The following is a 22,071-nucleotide window of genomic DNA, read 5'->3' as shown; positions in this document are numbered from 1 at the left end:
CCAAAAGAATACACTTAACCAATGTATTAGTCCATATTCATGCTGCTGATAAAGACATACTTTTGACTAGGAAGAAAAATAGGTTTAATAGACTCACAGTTCCATGTGGCTGGGGAGGCCTCACAATCATGGCAGAAGGCAAAAGGCACTTCTTACATGGTGGTGCCAAGGGAGAATGAGAGAGAAGAGAAAACCTAAACCCCTTATCAAACCACCAGAACTTGTGAGACTTATTCACTATCATGAGAACAGTATGGGGAAAATCACATCCATGATTCAATTATCTCCCACTGGGTCCCTCCCACAACATGTGGGGATTATGGGAGTACAATTCAAAATGAGACTTGGGTAGGGACACAGAGCCAAACCATATCATTTCCCCCCAGCACCTGCCAAATCTCATGTACTCACATTTCAAACCAATCATACCTCCCAACAGTCCCCTAAAGTCTTAACACATTTCAGCATTAACTCAAAAGTCCACAGTCCAAGTCTCATATGAGACTAGGCAAGTCGTTTCTGCCTATGAACCCATAAAATCAAAAGCAAGTTAGTTACTTCCTAGATACAATGGGCCTAAAGGCATTAGGTAAATGCCATTCCACATGGGGAAAAAAAATGGCCAAAACAAAGGAGCTACAGGCCCCATGCAAGTCTGAAATCCAGCAGGGTAGCCAAATCTTAAAGCTCCAAAATGATCTCCTTTGATTTCAGGTCTCACATCCAGGTCATGCTATGCAAAAGATGAGTCCCCATGGTATTGGGCAGTTCCATCCCTGTGGCTTTGCAGGGTACAGCCTCCCTCCCAGCTGCTTTCACAGACTGATATTAGGTGTTTGTGGCTTTTCCAGGTGCACCATGCAAGATATCAGTGGATCTACCATCCTGGGGTCTGGAGGACAGTGGCCCTTTTCTCACAGCTCCATAAGGCCCCAGTAGGTCCTCTGTATGAGGGCTTCTGACCCCACATTTTTCTTCTCCACTACTGTAGTAGAGGTTCTCCATGAGGGCTCCACCCCTGCAGCAAACTTCTACCTAGGCATCCAAGCATCTCCATACATCCTCTGAAATCTAGGCAGAGGTACCCAAACCTCAATTCTTGACTTCTGTGTACCTGCAGGCTCAATACCAGGTGGAAGTTGCCAAGGCCTGGGGCTTACACCCTCTGAGGCCATGTCCCAAGCTGCACCTTGGCTCCTTTTAGCCATGGCTAGAGCAGCTGAGATGCAGGGCAACAAGTCCCTAGGCTGCACACAGCAGGGGGGCCCTGGGCCTCACCCATGAAACCATTTTTTTCTCCTAGGACTCTGGGCCTGTGATGAGAGGGGCTGCCATTGAAGATCTCTGACAAGTCCTGGAGACTTTTCCCCATTTGGTTCCTCCTTACTTATCCAAATTTCTGCAGCTTGAATTTCTCTGCAGAGAATGGGTTTTTCTTTTCTACTGCATGGTCAGGCTGCACATTTTCTGAACTTTGATGCTGTGTTTCCCTTTTAAAATTGAATGCCTTTAACACACCCAAGTAACCTCTTGAATGCTTTGCTGCTTAGAAATTTCTTCCACCAGAAACCCTAAATAGTTTCTCTCAAGTTCAAAGTTCCACAAATCTCTAGGTCAGGGGCAAAATGCTGCCAGTCTTTTTGCTAAAATGTAACAAGAATCACCTTTGCTCTAGTTCCCAACAAGTTCCTCATCTCCATCTGAGACCACTTCATCCTGAATTTCATTTTCTATATCATTATTAGTATTTTGGTCAAAGCCATTCAACAAGTTTCTAGGGAGTTACAAACTTTCCCACATTTTCCTTTCTTCTTCTGAGCCCTCCAAACTGTTCCAACTTCTGCCTGTTAGCTAGTTCCAAAGCTGCTTCCACATTTCCGGGTATCTTTTCAGCAATACCCTACTTTTGGTACCAACTTACTGTATGAGTCCCTTTTCATGCTGCTGATAAAGACATGCCCGAGACTTGGAAGAAAAATAGGTTTAATGGACTCACAGTTCCACATGGCTGGGGGAGGTCTCACAATCATGGCAGAAGACAAAAGGCACTTCTTATGTGGCAGTGCCAAGATAGAATGAAAGAGAAGTGAAAGTCAAAACCCCTTATCAAACCATCAGATCTCATGAGACTTACTACCATGAGAATAGTATGGGGAAAACTTCACCCATGATTTAATTATCTCCCACTGAGTCCCTCCCATAAGATGTGGGAATTATGGGAGTATAATTTAAGATGAGATTTTGGTGGAAACATGGAGCCAAGTCACAGCAACCAGTAATTGTCAAGGAAGGAGGCATGATTTTAAAATTTGGCAGAACAATTTTGCTGTTCTAATGTGATCTTTCAAAAAAATATAGACATTGAAATATATTGATTTTCTATCATTTACTTTGTTAATACTTCTTTGTATTTATTGTAACTGTTAAGGTAAAATATTGATTTTATAAGAATACACAAAATTAAGTTATATTACTTAAATTTCATTTAAGAATAATAAAGAGAACATTAAATATATTTGTTATAAAGAGGATGCCATAAGCCTGGTAAAACTGAAAACAGTTAAACCATATGTTTCATAGCTAAATTCTTTTCATTGTTCCTGCTTTTGTATCTGTACCCATGTTTTCTAATGTCCTTACCACATTTCAACTTTGTTATCCAGAAACCATGATTCTTGAATTAATTTTTCTGATCCTTCCCAGCACTCAAACTGGACCCTTGCATTCCCTGGGAAGCTGAAGGGCAATCTCACCCTGCTTCACACTTGTTTCAGTTATGATCACAGCACAAAATACTCGGGGTCTACCTTCCACAGAACTCTACTCCAGGTTATTTGTGCCTCCCCCTCCTTGGCTAATTTTTCCTCTGCTAACTACATGCCCCAATATTTTTATACCATACATGCCAAAATACTAACAAATTTCTTACACTTTCTGTGGTTCTTAATGGGGCACTTCCGGCACCCATTCCTCCCCTCTTCCATGATGACAGTTCCTTCTCCTTATACCATACAATCCATCAGTCACATGATTATTCTCCTAGCTCCTCAATGCTAATCTCACCCTCTCAAAATTTCATCCTCTTTTGGAGTTGATGTTGTCCCAGTAGATCACCTTCACTCTTTGTTAGTGCTGTCACCTAATGTTGGCCCTGGCATATCTCACACGTTCTTTGTGTAGCAAGATAATTATCTTCCTTATTTCCATTATTTTGTTCCCACCATTCATAATTTTCTATATAGTTTACAGAAGGACAAAACAGACATAGACCAAATGAAAAAGTTAATTGAAATGTCTAAAAGGAGACATAAAGTCTTAAAAGTGATAGCTTTTCCAGCCAGGCTCTTGAGAAAGAGAAATGTTATTGAATTCTAAAAGCTTCCTTTAAATATGAAGAGCCATACTGTGGTCAACATAAAGCATAGAGTTTATAACACAAACCAGAGCCTAAACGTAAGGAAACTAAAGAAATAAAGATGTCTTATGCACAAGTGCTATGAAGGAAAACAACAGGGTTCTATGGAATAACAGACTTCCCTAATTTAGATTGGAGGGACAGGGAAAACTACTTAGAGGAAGTAACCCAAGATGAGAAAGATTTATTAGTATTATTCTAACTAAAATTTATGTAGAAAAGCCTAAGTTATAAGCTAAGTGGACACTGGAGAGTGTTGAATGAAAGGGATGTGAAATTGAAGAGTCAGTGGGAATTTGAGGACCATTTATTCATTTACTCAACAAATACTTCTAGGTGATTTCTATATGCCATGGATTGGTCTATGTATTAAAGATCTGGTAGTGAGCAAAACAGAATAAAATCCATGCTCTCACAAAGCCTATATTTTGTTGACAAGAGATGGTCAATATACAAAATAAATTAGTAAATTATAGAAAATATAATTCTAAGGAGATAAATGAGTTCAGGAAGAGACAAAGAGAGTATGGGTCACTGTTTTAAATAGGGCAACTAAAGAATACCTCATTAAGAAAGAACACTTTGAACAAAGACCTAAAGGCAAGGGAGTTAATAACAGGGGAAATCTGAGGAGCTATGTCCTAGGAAGATAAAGCAGCAAGTAAAAGACTAGGAGTCGAAGGAAGATTCTGTGTGCTCTGTGAAGCAAAGAAGCCAGTAAGGCTAGAAAAGATGCACATGGAGGAGAGAGGGGATGAAGTTAGGGAGATAATGGAAGAAAAATCATGCAAAGCCTTATAGACTGCTGTGAGGACTTCATTTTTCTTTTTCTATGAGTGAAATGGCAAGCCATTGGAGAGTTCAGAGCACAGAAGTGCCATGATCTGACTTATGTTTAGACAAATCATCTTGGCTCTGTTTTGAGAGAATGGATTTTGGGTATAGGTAGGAAAATCATGTAAAAGATTATTGCAACAATGCAGGTGAGAAATTGATGGTAGCTTGGATCTGGGTGGTAGTAAAAGAGATGGTAAAAACTAGACAGATTTTGAAACATGATTTTGTGATATGGTAGATATATTTTGTGAGGAAAAGAGAGAAGTTTAATGACTCCAAGGTGGCTTTGTTTGCTCCCTCTAAACAACTAGAAAAACAAGATCACTATTTTAAGAATGGAATTGTAATTCATTCAGTTTGGGAAGACTTGGTTGGAAGGGGTTTAACAAGCAAGAGTAGTATTAGGCATGCCAAGCTAACTATGACAAGTAAACATCCAGTGGAGATGTTGTGGCAGCAGTTAGATGAAGCAGTCTGGGGTTGAGATGAGAAGACAAGATTGTAGCTTTAAATTTGGGAGTCATCTAGATGATATTTAAATATATGATATTCAGTGAGATCCCTAAGGAAGTGAACATGTGAAGGCAGGAAGGGCTGAAACTTGGGACATTCCAAAAAGAGACCCCCAAAGGAATCAGCAAAAGTGGTTGATGCTGCAGAAGAAACGGACAGTGTGTTGCACTAGAAGCAAAGTGGAGAAAATGTTTCAAGATGGAGGGAATGAATTACTGTTCAATTGCTTAAGACTACTTAAGTAAGAAGACTGAAAACCAATCATTGGTTCTACAACATGGAGATGATCTTTTACCTTACGGGAGTAATTTTGTTGAAATGATAGGTGCAGAAATTTCAATGACATGGACTTCAGAGAGAGTGGGAGGAGGAAAATAGCAGACAGAAAGCTTAGAGAACTCTTTTAAGAAGTATCCCTGTGAATAGGGGATCTGAAAAGTGAGACTAGCTAATAGGGATCTAAAAAAATGAGGCTATAGAGAAAAATGGGGACAAAAATAATAGCATTGATGCCAACTAATTAGAACGAATCAGTTAAAGAAGAAAAACTGATGATGCAGGAGAAACAACAAAGAACTGATGGGGAAGTGTTCTTAAAAAGAGAGTTTGTGTAGACAGTTGGTGGAAGTGTCGACCTCTGGGTGGAGGATAGACAATTCATCTGTGGGAAAACGAAAAGATTGAGCATATGGGTGAGGATACTGCAGGTGTGAAGGTGGGAACTTGGGGAAGAGCATATATCTTATGTTTCCTTAAAAATGTGTCAGTATCTCATGAGCAGGACCGCTATGGATTCACCCTTCATAGTGCCAAAACTTCACATAATAGAACCCCGACAAATTGATCTTTAAGAAGAATAAAATGCTACACACTATATATACATAATGAACACACACATGCACACACACACACTACATATGTGTGTACACAATTCATCCTTCCCACAACTTCAGGAAAAAACAATGTCCTAAACTGCCCTATGATTGTTAAACACCAAGTTCAAATGTGAAAAAGAACTCTGAAATCATTACATAGCTTTCTCCCTATGTCCTCATATTTTAATGACTTGACACTTTAAGCTTGCCTCTTACACAAAGTTATTTTTATTTATGAAATAAGCTTTGGAAAGCAGACTCCAAATCTTGTCACATGTAATGATAGCTCTACCTTGTTTTAAGATAATCAAAACTGAGTCCACATAATTACTTATTTATTTAGCATTTGCACTATCTATTGTCAGTTGAAAATTGATTGGATACTTTTAAATTGCTTGACCAACCAAGTAGGAAAATTAAATTAAATATATTGGCTCAATCTATTTAGGAAAAATATCTAATTTTCTGAATGAATAGGTTGACTTCTGTCCCTGGAAGTCTGGCAGCTGGATATCCTGATGGACACTCCCACTATAAAGAACTAAAAATGCTGGATGAAATATATTTTAAAATCTGTCATGTATCAGTGAACTAGCAAGTAGGAAAACTCACACATAACCAAAAGCAAAGTGAAATCAGCTAAGCTGAGCTACAGAACCTGAGCTTTGTCCATGAACTTTGTTTTTCATGGACACAGAGATTGGAAGACAAGACTTGGGGTCAATCTACAATGTAATAGGAGACCATGTCATTAATCAGGGATCCTCATGTAAATTAGCATTTCCAGGGAAAGGAAAACTAGAGATTACCCTCAGGGTCTTAAAAGGAAAACTGATTCCCTTGAACTTTTGCACTCAGTGAATGGGGATAAAAATTTCTCTTGATAATTTGAGACCTCAAACTGGTCTTTAGAGACTGATATCACACTATGGATAATGTGAAAAATCTTACGCTAAGAATTTAATTATAAGTGATCTCATATTTGTATTGTCTTAAGGTGCCTGAAATAAGCAAACACAAATCTTCTTTGAGGAACATACTTCCATCACAGATCTCAAAGAATTATTAGGAATAAAGTTTTAAGAAATATTACTATAGTCTAAAATCATCTAACTGACAAGAAATAAGATACTATGAGGGTGAACCAACAAAGACAAAAGACAACAAAATCAGAATGGAAAAAATTGTAAATTGAAAATATCAGGCCTACGACCTAGAAGTGGATTGTGCGCTCCACTTCTTTCACCTCAAAGTTGGCCGTCACAGCTGCCACCTGCTCAGAGTGAAATCATGAAGGTGGTCAACCTGAAGCAAGCCATTTTGCAAGCCTGGAAGGAGCGTTGGAGTGACTACCAGTGGGCAATCAACATGAAGAAATTCTTTCCTAAAGGAGCCACCTGGGACATTCTCAACCTGGCAGATGCATTACTAGAGCAGGCCACGATTGGACCATCCCCCAATCCTCTCATCTTGTCCTACCTGAAGTATGCCATTAGTTCCCAGATGGTGTCCTACTCTTCTGTCCTCACAGCCATCAGTAAGTTTGATGACTTTTCTCGGGACCTGTGTGTCCAGGCATTGCTAGACATCATGGACATGTTTTGTGACCGTCTGAGCTGTCACGGCAAAGCCGAGGAGTGCATCGGACTGTGCCGAGCCCTTCTTAGCGCCCTCCACTGGCTGCTGCGCTGCACGGCAGCCTCTGCAGAGCGGCTCCGGGAGGGGCTGGAGGCCGGCACTCCAGCAGCTGGGGAGAAGCAGCTTGCCATGTGCCTTCAGCGCCTGGAGAAAACTCTCAGCAGCACCAAGAACCGGGCCCTGCTGCACATCGCCAAACTAGAGGAGGCCTCATTGCACACATCCCAGGGACTTGGGCAGGGTGGCACCCGAGCCAATCAACCAACAGCTTCCTGGACTGCCATCGAGCATTCTCTCTTGAAACTTGGAGAGATCCTGGCCAATCTCAGCAACCCCCAGCTCCGGAGCCAGGCTGAGCAGTGCGGCACCCTCATTAGGAGCATCCCCATGATGCTGTCTGTGCATGCGGAGCAGATGAACAAGACCGGCTTCCCCACCGTCCACGCCGTGATCCTGCTCGAGGGCACCATGAACCTGACAGGCCAGACACAGTCCCTGGTGGAGCAGCTGACGATGGTGAAGCGCATGCAGCATATCCCCACCCCACTTTTTGTCCTGGAGATCTGGAAAGCTTGCTTCGTGGGGCTCATTGAGTCTCCCGAGGGTACGGAGGAGCTCAAGTGGACAGCTTTCACTTTCCTCAAGATTCCACAGGTTTTGGTGAAGTTGAAGTACTCTCATGGGGACAAGGACTTCACTGAGGATGTAAACTGTGCTTTTGAGTTCCTGCTGAAACTCACACCCTTGTTGGACAAAGCTGACCAGCGCTGCAACTGTGACTGTACAAACTTCCTGCTCCAAGAATGTGGCAAGCAGGGGCTTCTGTCTGAGGCCAGTGTCAACAGCCTTATGGCTAAGCACAAAGCAGACCGAGAGCACGCACCCCAGCAGAAATCGGGAGAGAATGCCAACATCCAGCCCAACATCCAGCTGATCCTCTGGGCAGAGCCCACTGTCACAAACATCCTCAAGACGATGGATGCGGACCACTCTAAGTCCCCGGAGGGACTGCTGGGAGTCCTGGGCCACATGCTGTCCGGGAAGAGTCTGGACTTGTTGCTGGCTGCCGCTGCTGCCACTGAAAAGCTGAAATCCTTCGCCCGGAAATTCATCAATTTGAATGAATTCACAACCTATGGCAGCGAAGAAAGCACCAAACCGGCCTCCGTCTGGGCCCTGCTGTTTGACATCTCCTTCCTCACGCTGTGCCATGTGGCCCAGACCTATGGTTCAGAGGTGATTCTGTCTGAGTCGCGCACAGGAGCTGACGTGCCCTTCTTTGAGACCTGGATGCAGACCTGCATGCCTGAGGAGGGCAAGATCCTGAACCCTGACCACCCCTGCTTCCGCCCCGATTCCACCAAAGTGGAGTCCCTGGTGGCCCTGCTCAACAACTCCTCGGAGATGAAGCTGGTGCAGATGAAGTGGCACGAGGCCTGTCTCAGCATCTCAGCCGCCATCTTGGAAATCCTCAATGCCTGGGAGAATGGGGTCCTGGCCTTCGAGTCCATCCAGAAAAATCACTGATAACATCAAAGGGAAGGTATGCAGTCTGGCGGTGTGTGCTGTGGCTTGGCTTGTGGCCCACGTCCGGATGCTGGGGCTGGATGAGCGTGAGAAGTCGCTGCAGATGATCCGCCAGCTGGCAGGGCCGCTGTTTAGTGAGAACACCCTGCAGTTCTACAATGAGAGGGTGGTGATCATGAACTCGATCCTGGAGCGCTTGTGTGCCGACGTGCTGCAGCAGACAGCCACACAGATCAAGTTTCCCTCCACCGGGGTGGACACGATGCCCTACTGGAACCTGCTGCCCCCCAAGCGGCCCATCAAGGAGGTGCTGACAGACATCTTTGCCAAAGTGCTGGAGAAGGGCTGGGTGGACAGCCGCTCCATCCACATCTTCGACACTCTGCTGCACATGGGCGGCGTCTACTGGTTCTGCAACAACCTGATCAAGGAGCTGCTGAAGGAGGCGCGGAAGGAGCGCGCTCTGCGGGCAGTGGAACTGCTCTACTCCATCCTCTGCCTGGACATGCAGCAAGTGACCCTGGTCCTGCTGGGCCACATCTTGCCTGGCCTGCTCACTGACTCCTCCAAGTGGCACAGCCTCATGGACCCCCCCAGGCACTGCTCTTGCCAAGCTGGCCGTATGGTGTGCCCTCAGTTCCTATTCCTCCCACAAGGGACAGGCATCCACCCGCCAAAAGAAGAGACACCGTGAAGACATCGAGGACTGTATCAGCCTCTTCCCCCTGGACGATGTGCAGCCTTCGAAGTTGATGCGACTGCTGAGCTCCAATGAGGATGATGCCAACATCCTTTCAAGCCCCAACCGGTCCATGAGCAGCTCCCTCTCAGCCTCTCAGCTCCACACGGTCAACATGCGGGACCCTCTGAACCGAGTCCTGGCCAACCTCTTCCTGCTCATCTCCTCCATCCTGGGGTCGCGCACCGCTGGCCCCCACACCCAGTTCGTGCAGTGGTTCATGGAGGAGTGTGTGGACTGCCTGGAGCAGGGTGGCCGCGGCAGTGTCCTGCAGTTCATGCCCTTCACCACCGTGAGTACCACCTTCCTGGCTCTCCCGCTGGTGCTGGGGCCTTGGCGCAGCCCTTGGAGCAGGTAGGGGCCTCCTTCCCCTGGGACAGCACGCCCACCACCAGCCATCCAGCAAGCAGCCTCTCTGTCTGTGGCAGGTGTCGGAACTGGTGAAGGTGTCAGCCATGTCCAGCGCCAAGGTGGTTCTGGCCATCACGGACCTCAGCCTGCCCCTGGGCCGCCAGGTGGCTGCTAAAGCCATTGCTGCACTCTGAAGGGCTTGGCATGGCCGCAGTGGGGGCTGGGGGCTGGGGACTGGCGCAGCCCCAGGTGCCTCCAAGGGAAGCAGTGAGGAAAGATGAGGCATCGTGGCTCACATCCGCTCCACATGGTGCAAGAGCCTCTGGCAGCTTCTAATTCCCCGCTTCTGACTCCTGACCTCCAGGATGTCTCCTGGTTTCCTCTTTTGAAATTTCTTCTCTGTCTGCCAGCACCTGAGGAGTGTGAGCAGCCTGGACCACAAGCCCAGTGGTCACCCCTGTGTGCGCCCGCCCCAGCCCAGGGGTAGTCTTACTTCTGAGGAACTTTCTAGACGCAGAGTGTGTGTGTGTGTGTGTGTGTGTGTGTGTGTGTGTGTGTGTATTTTGTAATATGTGAGGGAAATCTACCTTTGTTCATGTGTAAATAAAGCTCCTCGTGGAAAAAAAAAAAAGAAAATATCAAATTTAGACAATAAAGTAAGTAGATATTCTATATGTAAAAAATAACATAAGAAATAAAAAATATGAAAAAAAGTAAGAGGCTAGGTCAATGTGGTGGACTAAATACTCCGAAGGGCTCTCCCACTACAAAATAAAAAGTCCTCCATTAGCTGTAATTTTTATACATTACAGGCTTGCAGAAGATAAAGGAAATTCCCAAGCAAAAACAGTATCAAAAATATTAGTTAAAGTAACAGTAATAAGTGTTAAATACATGCATAATGCAGAGTGGTCATCAGTGCAACTGCCAGTTATTGAAAGACTAATCTTTGAGATAGCAGCAAGTTGCTGGAGCTGAATCTGAGTCATCAGGAAAATCAATGGAAAGGATCAAAGAAGTTCAAAGACAGAAGATTCCTGTTGTTGTTAAATGAAGCAAACATTAAATCTCTGAATGAAGCAATAATTAATTTTAGCTCCTATTGTTTAGCACAGATTCAAATCAACTAAGACTGGGCTCAAAATCAAAGAATAGCAAAAACATATGAAAACATGATAGAAGGGTAATAGCTCATAACTCAGTGATCGTCAAAAGTAGATCTTGGAGAGGCATATAATGTTTAACAAGTATGTATGATATATTTTAAAAAATAAACAGTGGAATAAAAATGACGAGTAAGCAATAGGGATTATCCCACATAATTAGGTAGATTTAAAAATTAATAGCTAGAACAATTGTGTTAGTCTGTTCTCTAATTGCTATAACAAAATAACTGACACTAGGCAATTTATAAAGAAAGGAGGTTTAATTTAGCTCCTGGTTCTGCAGGCTGTATAGGAAGCATAGTGGCTTCTACTTGGCTCCTGGGGAGGCCTCAGGAAATTAACAATCATGGCAGAAGATGAAGCGATAGCAAGATGTCTCACATGGAGTAAGAAGGAGCAAGGAAGTGAGGGGAGAGGTGCTACACGCTTTTAAACAACCAGATCTCAGGATAACTCACTATCACAAGAACAGCACCTAGGGGATGGTGCTAACCCATTCATGAGAACATCACCTCTATAAGCCAGTCACCTCCCACCAGGCCCCAACACTGGGGATTACAATTCAACATGAGATTTGGGTAGGAACACAGATCCAAACCATATCAACAGTATATAATCATTATTTTTTTAAGTGTAATGGTTGGGGTTGAAAAGCACATTATCTACAGCTGAAGAGATAGTTAGAAGCAGTCGAACTGAAAAATGCAAAACTGACAGGGTATAGAAGCTAATAAAGAGAGATTAAGATATATGGAAGACAGAATGAAAAGGTCTAACATGAAGCTAACTTCAGGTCCAGAAGGAAAGAATAGAGAAAATAAAGACACGTGTGGCTTTAATGGCTTATAGCTTTCCAGAACTGACAAAGGGTGTGAATTAATGATACATGAATCCCACTTACTACGATGAATAAATAAAGGGAAATGCACATCTAAAAACATTGTACTGAAACTGCAGAAAATCAAAAACATAGAGAAGATATAAAAAGAGTGAGAAATAAAACACAGTTTATCTAGAAAGGAAAGACAATTAGGCTGATACCATGCTTCTTAATATCAACAATGGAAACTAAAAAATAACAAAATAATATATTCAAATTGCTGAGACAATGGCTATCAAGTCCTACTTTTGCACCCAGAAAATCATAATTTTTAAGAATAAGGGACAAATAAATCCAGTACATGAATTTTTTTTAAGTGTTTTTATGCAACACTCTTATGTTAAAGGATATCTAATGTATGTATTTTACTAGAAAAGGAAATTATCCCAGGAAGAACTTCTAAGATCTAAAAAAAAGATAAGCAAATAAATTTATAAGCTTGTATATAAATCTCAAACACAAAATAACATATATATCAGGACAGTAATAAAGTGTGTTAAGGCCCTTGAATTACTTGGAGGAGGAGTTAAAGTACTAACTCCTGAGTTTGTTAGGTAAAGCATGCACAGAAACATTTTAATGTTAACCATGAAAAAGTAGTAATAGGCTATATAATTTCCACACTAGTAGAATGGAGAAAAAAAGGACAGAAAAACAAACAAACAAAAATGACAACAAAACTCAATCAATGATTAAAAAAAAAAAAAAAAAAAAAGAAACAAAGGCCAGAAAATAAAAACAAAGATACTAGGAATAAATTAAAATAAGTGAATACTCATAATAAATACAAATGAATTGCAGGTGTCATTTAAAAGAACCAGACTGCAGAATTTAAGTTAAAACAAACAAAAAAAAACACTTTATGCTGTTTAAGAGAAGTACTAAGAACATAAGGACAAAAACATTTGGAAATGTAAACATTGAAAAAGATACCAGACAACTCTAAACAAAAAGCACAATAATATAATATTAACAGACAAAAAAGGGTTTTAAAATGCTTTTATGAGTTCAACAAATTACTACATAAAAGTAGGTGATTCAATTCTCTAGGAAGATATAATAACATTAACCCAATTCATATAATAAATAATTCTCAAATTATGCAAATAAATTTTGATGAAGGAAGAATGGACAAATACATCATTAAAATGGAAAGTTCCAATACAACTCTCTCAATTGAATAAACAACCAAAAAATAGTGAAGATATTGAATATTTGAAAAACACAATAAGTTTGAATTATTGGACATAAGTTCTTATTTACATATCATTGATTAAAGAATATTTATAAAAATTGTGGCATAAAGCAAGTATCAAAGAATTTGCATCATATAAACTATCTGCTCATACATCACAAATATCTTAAAAGTTAATTTTAAAATTCTTAAATTCTATGTTGGAATTCAAAATCACACTTTTAAATAGCTTATGAATTAAAGAAGAAATTATAAATAAATCATAAATGTACAAGAATTAGACAAAAATGAAGATATGATATTGAAATTTATGAAATGCAAATAATCTATTACTTAGAAATTTGTAGACTTAAATGCTTACATTAGAAAAGTAGAAGTTGTGTTAGAACAAAAGATGAAATAAATTTGGGTGCTCTGTCTTTTGGTAAAGGACAATTTAGGCCAAAAATGACAGAAAAAATAATGAAAGATTCTATTACAAAATTTATTAATTTTTATCTGTTGTACATTATGGAAGAATTGAGCCAAAGGCATTTAGGACATTTTCTATAGACACTAAAAAAAAAAAGTCAAAAATCTCGCAAATCTCAATTGAAATTAACAATCCATTATGTGTGTATTAATATTAAAGGCAGTTGGCCATAAAACAATATAGATTTTATAAAGTATCAGGACTCACTTAACTACATAAATATTGTTTGTCTCAAAGGAGTTATACCTAATATAAGAAACAATGAGATAGTGATTGCTTTCAAAAATAATGTGATGGGTTTCAGCTTCTGGAAATAGCTGAATACATCCCAACAAACCAAACCTCCTGCCAATAACAACTATAAATTCTGGGCAAAACATAATTTCAGTATCCATAAAATAGAATGAGATCATGCCTTTTGTGGGAACATGGATGGAGCTGGAGGCTATTATCCTCAGCAAACTAATGCAGAAACAGAAAACCAAATACCACATGTTCTCAGATATATGTGGGAGCTAAATGATTACAACACAAGGACACATAGTGGGGAGCAACACACTGGGGTTTGCGGGAGGGCCTGGAGATGGGAGCAGGGAGAGGAGCAAAAAAGATAACTATTATGTACTGGGATTAACACTTGCGTCACTAAATAATCTGTACAACAAACCCCCCTGAAATGAGTTTACCTATGTAACAAACCTTCACACATAACCTTGAACCTGAAATAAAAGTTTTCCAAAAAACTTCCTGGAGGCACTGGAGAATGAACAAAAGCAAGCAGATAATGGGTATGAGGAGGGGCAAATTGTTGGAAGAAGGAAATAGCATGAGCGAGTTTCCCTTTTTAATAGAAATTTAGGAAACTGAGGGCAGGCCCTAGTCAGTTTAAATGGGGATATTAAAAAAATACACTGTCTTACCGACATGATGAACCAGGAATATGATGCTTATAGCATAATATACAGAGAACACTCAAAGATTGCAGAATTCATGGATATTTTTAAAGGGAATATGTTGATGACATAATTATTCAAAAGTAGCATTGATTGTGTGGACCTACCGAATATTCAGCATTGTGAAAAAATACCAAGTTAAATCTGGCACTGGTTCTACCCTCAAGTAGCTTATGGTAGATAATAGATTACTGATCAGTCCTATCAATAAGGTACAGATTAAATTCTGTGAGCTTTCAGAGGAATAGATCAAACAAGGCTTGGACAGATGAAAATCTGAGATGTCCTAAAGGATGAAAAGTTTTGGATTTTGTAGAGAAAAGGGGAAGGGCATTGCAGGAGGAAGGACCAGCATAAGGAAAAATTGAAGCAGTAAAAAGCAGCTGGGAGACTGGGAATAGTAGGTAGTAAAATAGAATAGCTAGACTTGAAGATAAGTGAATGTTAGTAATAGGAAATTGTTTTGATAAGGTGCCCTTAGTTCATATCACTAAGAGCTTTTAATACCAACAACAAAAAGTGACCAAGATGCCCCCATCTCTTGATGTCCTAACGTGCTTAAAAATTAACCACTAGAAGGGAATCTTTAATTATTATGATTTTGAAGGTACTCATATCTCTAAACAGAGAAAAAGGTAATAAAGTGGCTATGGTTTAAGTAAAGATGTAAAAGAAAAAATTGTTATCAGATTTAAATCATACAAAACTATAGTCTAGTGATGAGTGACATTAGGAAGAAAAAGCTACATATATAAAGAGGAAAATGTTTAAAAGAGAATAAATAGGAGATATGAACTAGAGGGCACAGACCTCTTCCAAAATCTTGACCAGAAACATCAGACAAAGAGAAACATTGTCCACTCAAGTCTGAGAGCATGTGATAGGTTTGTTCAACATGCGCCTTATATCTACAGACGTGAGCCGAGGAGAGAGGGAAAGAAAGCAGGAGAAAGAAATATTCCAGTGTACCAGGAAATGAATCATTCCAGAGAAAATAATCAAATAGTATAGAAAAAAAAAATTCCCTCAGAAGACTTACAAGATAGTGCATAATTTAGATCACCTAAACAGCCTAAATAATCCACGTCTGATGTTTTCAGGTGCTTTCTAGTTATTGCTGCAGATCTGATTCCTGAATTAAAAGCACAATAATATGTTTATGTGTGGGGTGCCTACATTTTAATGCTGCCTACTCAGTCTCTTTCTTTTTTATGTTCATTACTACAGAGAAGATACCTCTTCTGTAAGTCATCTCAGGCAGTTTTGTTTTGTTTTTACACACACACACACACACACACACACACACACAGAGAGAGTATTGTTCTGGAGGTGTTACTGCTACTGAACAGTGGAGTCATGACAAGCAAAGCATATGATGACTGATAAACACTGTCTAATGGAATTACCTCTCGAGAAACTGTGGGTAATCTAATGAAACTGTCTGTTACCACAGTCCAGACACCTCCGTGCTGGCACGATGCCCAGTTTCTCCACTGCCAAGAAACATCCATTCTCAGGGGTCGGGGAAGGAAGGGATCTGCTGATTTTCTCCTCTGTCTCAAATGTCTTCTCTTTGACATAGATATTACTGTACCTTCAAGGATGCCATTAGGGCATAACAGATATATATCAGCAAAAGAAACTGTGATCACCTTTTTCTGAAGACTAAATCAAACAAAAATCAACAACATACACAAAGAACCCCCAAAAAACAGACATGTAGTCTGTGCCTCTCTAAGTTACACAGAGATCTCCATCTAGAGAAGGCAGCGTGGTGGGTCTCTGCCTTCCCCTGCCATCTAGTGCTAACATAAAATGATTGCCTTTTATTTTGTATTTAATTTTAGAAATATTTTCTTAGCTTGCAAGATTTAATTCAAGAGTCTCCTCCTCTATTAAGCCATTCTAAATCTGTGTGTGTCCATCTATGGGCAGATGGACATATCCCCCAATTTGTGCCCTCTACAGATACATTCACTCTTATTGACAGACTTTATTTTATTTTATTTATTTATTTTTTATTTTATTTATTTTTTTTGAGACAGAGTCTTGCCCTGTTGCCCAGGCTGGAATGCAATGGCGCCACCTCGGCTCACTGCAACCTCCGCCTCCCAGGTTCAAGCAATTCTCCTGCCTCTGCCTCCCAAGTAGCTGGGATTACAGGCACGCACCACCACGTCTGACAAATTTTTGTATTTTTAGTAGAGATGGGGTTTCACCATGTTGGCCAGGCTGGTCTTGAACTCCTGACCTCATGATCCACCCGCCTTGGCCTCCCAAAGTGCTGGGATTACAGGTGTGAGGCACTGTGCTCAGCCTTGACAGACTTTTAATGTCAATTACCTACCTGCCTCCTTGGATATCTCAATGTTACTCACATTTTGACAACATGAAACAAATAAATACAATAGGAAACCACAGAGATCATGGTTCACATGTAAACAGAACACCACTTGAATCCCTTTTACTTGCTTTGTCCATGTGTCAGAACATATCATTAATCAATGTTAGTGAGTTCAACCTTAATTTAACATTTATTGAGTGCTGCAGTCCTGGGCACAGTTGCTAGCAGTAGAGATTCACCAATGAGTGAAACACAATTTCTACCCTAAATGAGCTTAACAGCTAGTGGAGAGTTATAAGACAGAGAGGTAACACCATAAAGGCAGACTTTGTTATTGTTAAGGTAGTTCACTGATCCATTCCCCAAACCTAAAATAATGTCTGGCACATACAAGGTGAATGAATGAATAAATGAGGAAAGTACAGGAGGCTATGGCAGTGCATTGGAGAGGCAGTAGTGGACGGCTCACCACTGCTATACCTTCAGAATGTCACTCTGCCTGCTGGACTGGCCTTGCTATGTGTCCCTGAAACCACAGTCTCCTCACCTTGCACCATATACTAGCATTCAATATTTTTAGACACCTGCCCTGTCTGCTTTGCCCCTGAACACTAAGCATGACTATGCCTACCATGTTACTGAAGGTACAGTACCAAGATGACAAAGATTATCAGGGAAAATGTGATAAGTAAGTATCAGCTTGAAAGCAAAAGGCAGCATGACACAATGGTTTCTACCACCTCTTCGTTATGTGCCAGGCTCGAGTCATAGCCAAAAGTTTCAGTACCAAAGAATTAGAACATTTCATCATGTCTACCTATGAGCTCTGTTTATCATTTTAGTACTTTTATTAATATATTAATACCTGGGGTTGTATATTGTAGAAGGGAACAATTTCCTTCCTGTATCCAAATTGCTTTGTGTCCTGCAAAATAGGAAGTATTGAGAAGAAAACCTCTGCTATTCCCTACACCACCTCACTTACCTTTTTCCATAGGAAGAAATCATGAATTCTTTAACTAAAGAGGTTGTTAAAGAAGAAGTATGAGTGCACATAGCTCTACCCCTTTTTTTGGCTCTCTTTGGAGTCAGCTTGCCCCCAGGATGTACACATTCTTACTTCCTCCAGGGTGAAAGGTTACTCAGGCTAAGCAGGCTCTGTTCTTAAAGGAAAACATTGAGGTTTCTACCTTGTAACAATGTAGGTTGGTAACCTACCATAAAATCCTATGAAGATTACTGAGAGCCCATTTGAACCTCAGATGTAAGTTAGATTCTCCATTAAATTTTAGTGGGAATCAGTGGATGATTTGACCCTAAGTGATGCAAACCTCCCAGATCTGAGACAGTTCTCAGTTAATTTAAAAAGTTTATTTTGCCAAGGTTGAGGATGCACACTTGTGACACAGTCTCAGGAGGTCCTGACGACATGTGGCCAAGGTGGTAGGGGTACAGCTTGGTTTTATACATTTTAGGGAGACATGAGACATCAATCAAAATATGTAAGATGTACATTGGTTCAGTCCAGAAATGGGACAACTCAAGGTGAAGGCGGGACAACTCGAAGAGGGGAGGGGACTTCCAGGTCATAGATATCTATCAGGTCCACTTGATCATGAGCTGAGTTCAAGTCTTGAATATCCTTGTTAATTTTCTATCTTGATGATCTGACTAATATTGACACAACCTCCCACTATTATTATGTGTGAGTCTAAGTCTCTTTGTAGGTCTCTAAGAACTTGTTTTATGAATATGAGAGTGCCTATATTGGATGCATATATATATAGAATAGTTAGCTCTTCTTGTTGTTGAATTGATCCTTTTACCATTATGCAATGTCCTTCTTTGTCATTTTAATCTTTGTTGGTTTAAAATCTGTTGTGTCAGAAACTAGGGTTGCAACTCCTGCTTATTTCTGCTTTCCATTTGCTTGGTAACTTTTCCTCCATCTCTTTATTTTGAGCCTATGTATGTCTTGGCATGTGACATGGGTGTCTTGAATACAGCACACCAATGGGTCATGACTCTATCCAGCTTTCCATTCTGTGTCTTTTATTTGGGGCATTTAGCCCATTTTCCATTTATGATTAATATTGTTCTGTGTGAATTTGATCCTGTCATCATGATCCTGGCTGCTTATTTTGCAAACTTGTTGACGTAGTTGTTTCATAGTGTCATTGGTTTTTGCACTTCAGTGTGTTTTTACAGTGTCTGGCAACAGTTTCTTCTTTCCATATTTAGTTGCTTCCTTCAGGAGCTCTTGCAAGGCAGGTCTGCTGATGACAAATTCTCTCAGCATTTGCTTGTCTGAAAAGGATTTTAATTATCCTTCAGGTATAAAGTTTAGTTTGACCAGATATAAAATCCTGGGTTTGGAAATTCTTTTTTGTTAAAGAATGTTGAATATTGGCCCTCAATCTCTTCTGGCCTGTCAGGTTTCTGCTTGGAGGTCCACTATTAGTCTGATGGGTTTCCCTTTGTAGGTGACCTGGCCTTTCTCTCTGGCTGCCCTTAACAGTTTTTCTTTCATTTCAACCTTGGAGGATCTGACAATTATGTGGCTTGGGGTTGATCTTCTCATGCAGTATGTTACTGGGGTTCTATACATCTCCTGAAGTTTAATGTTGACCTGTCTTGTTAGGTTGGGGAAGTTCTCCTGGATGATATCCTGAAGTATGTTTTCCAATGTAATTCCCATCTCCTTGTCTCTTTCAGGTATCCCAATCAGCAGTAGGTTTGGTCTTTTTAGATAATCCCATAGTTCTTGGAGGTTTCGTTGATTCCTTTTCATAGTTTTTTCTCTAATCTTGTCTGCCAGTGTTATTTCAGCAAGATAGTCTTCAAGCTTGGAAATTCTTCCCTCCACTTGGTCTATTCAGCTATTGATACTTGTGGTTGTATTGTAAAGTTCTTGTGTTGTGTTTTTCAGCTAGATCAGGTCATTTATGTTCCTCTCTAAATCTGTTATTCTGGTTAACAGCTTCTTTAATGTTTTATCACATTCTTAGCTTCTTTGCATTGGGTTAGAACATGAACCTTTAGCTCAGCATAGTTCATTATTATCTACCTTCTGAAGCCTACCTTTGTCAGTTCTTCCATCTTAGCCTCAGCCCAGTTATGTGCCCTTGCTGGAGAGGTGTGGCAATCATTTGGAGAAGAGACACTCATGCTTTTTTGAGTTTTCAGCATTTTTTTATTGATTCTTCTTATCTTCATGAGTTTATCTAGCTTAAATATTTGAGGCTGCTGACTTTTGGATTGGGTTTTTGTGGGGACTTTCTTATTGGTGCTGTTGTTGTTGCTTTCTGTTTGTTTTTCTTTTAATAGTCAGGCCCCTCTTCCATAGGGTTTCTGCAGTTTGCTGGGGGTCCACTCCAGATCCTATTCACCTGGGTCCCTTCCACACCTGGAGGTGTCACCAGTGAAGGCTGCAGAACAGCAAAGATGACCACATGCTCGTTTTTGGGGGGATCTCAGTCCCAGAGGGACACTGATCTGATGTTAGCAGGAATGCTCCTGTATAAGATGGCTGGTGACCCCTGTTGGGGGATCTCACCCTGTCAGGTGGCACGAGATCCAGGACTCGCTTAACAAAAAACTCTAACTGCCCCTTTGCAGAAAGGGTGCGCTGCATAGGGGGAATTCCACTTATCTGAACTGCCCAGATTCATTAGAACCAGCAGGGGGAAAGCCTAAGTCTGCTGACCTGCAGAGACTGTGGCTGCCCTTTCCCCCAGGGCCTCAGTCCCAGGGAGATCAGAGTTCTTTTCCTAAACCGCTGGCTGGAGTGCTGAAATTCCTGCAGGGAGGCCCCTTACAGTGAGGAGGGATGGGTCAGTGTCTGGCCTAAAGAGGCAATCTGGCCATGATCTGCCACAGCCACTGTGCTGCAGTGTGAGGAATTCCTCCTGATTCTGAACGAGCCAGCTTCCCTAGTACTAGCAGAAAAAAAAAACGCAGACTGGAGCTGCAGTGATGGCTGTCGCCCCTCCCTCTGGGAGCTCAGTTATCTTAGGCAGCAGACAGCCACAATGATGGCTGCTGCCCCTCCTCTGGGAACTCTCTTAGGTAGTCCTCAGCCAAGTGGTCACTGAGAATCTGCACAGCTCTGTGCTTGGGACCCAAGGCCCTGGTGGCGTGGTTTCATGAGGGGGTGGGAGTCTTTGATCACAGCTGTTTCTAGTTGGCCATATTGGCCTTATTCAATTTTATAAATGTGGAAACTGCATGGAGTTTAGTGTCTTGCCCAAGTTCATAAAGTTAGTAAGTGACAAAGGTGAAATTCAAATCAGGCGGTTTGTTTTAGATTCTATGTCTTTAATCACTTTATTGTACTCTCTTCCTGAAGCATTCATTTAGTTGGGGAAATGGAAAACAAATAAATAAAGAAATGAATATAGATTATAAAGTCAGGTGGTGGTACATCTTTAAAAAAAGGGAGAAATTTGCAGTGGGCAGTGGTGTCATTTTCTTATTACCTAGCCAGAGAGTTCCTCTCTGAGGATTTTTATTGGTCCATTCTCACACTGCTATAAAGAACTACCTCAGACTGGGTAATTTATGAATAAAAGAGGTTTAATTGACTCACAGTTCCACAGGCTGTATAGAAAGCATAGTTGGGAGGCCTTAGGAAACTTACTTACAATCATGGTGGAAGATGAAGGGAAAGCAAGCACATCTTACATGCTAGAGCAGGAGAGAGAAAAGGTGGGGGGGAGTTCTACACGCTTTTAAACAACCAGATCTTGTGAGAATGTACTCATTATCACAAGAGTACAAGTAGGAAATCCACCACCATGATACAATCACCTCCCACAAGACACTTCCTCCAACACTGAGGTTTACAATTCAACATGAGATTTGGATGGGGACACAAAGCCTATCCATATCATTCTGACCCTGGTCCCTCCCAAATCTCATGTTTTTCTCAAATTTCAAAACATAGTCATGCCTTTTTAGCAGTCTCTCAAAGTCTTAACTCATTCCAGCTTATATTGAAAGTCCAAGTCTAAAGTCTCACCTGAGACAAGGCAAGTCCCTTCCACCTATGAGCCTATAAAATAAAAAACAAGTTAATTATTTCCAACATACAATGGAGGTATAGGCATTGGGTAAATGTTCACATTCCAAAAGAAATAAATTAGCCAAAATAAAACAGCTACAGTT

The 22,071-nt window shown here is 41.1% G+C and overlaps 2 protein-coding genes across 2 annotated transcripts in view; one reads left to right on the top strand and one right to left on the bottom strand.

The window, feature by feature from the left end:
* The window catches only part of LRRC7 (leucine rich repeat containing 7), a 1,535,715-nt gene that overhangs the window by 1,348,802 nt on the left and 164,842 nt on the right, over nt 1–22,071 (bottom strand). The window lies entirely within an intron of this gene.
* Nucleotides 6,824–10,531, top strand: LOC126962893 (mediator of RNA polymerase II transcription subunit 24-like). Its single transcript, XM_050804556.1, is given in 4 exon segments — nt 6,824–8,793; nt 8,795–9,394; nt 9,396–9,836; nt 9,973–10,531. Coding segments are annotated over 4 exon segments (3,021 nt in total). The 5' UTR covers nt 6,824–6,930; the 3' UTR covers nt 10,090–10,531.

Source organism: Macaca thibetana, chromosome 1, assembly GCF_024542745.1.
Source record: "Macaca thibetana thibetana isolate TM-01 chromosome 1, ASM2454274v1, whole genome shotgun sequence".
NCBI classification, from domain to species: Eukaryota; Metazoa; Chordata; class Mammalia; order Primates; family Cercopithecidae; genus Macaca; species Macaca thibetana.
Note: the sequence above shows the minus strand (reverse complement) of the source record. Positions and strands in the feature narration are given on the sequence as shown.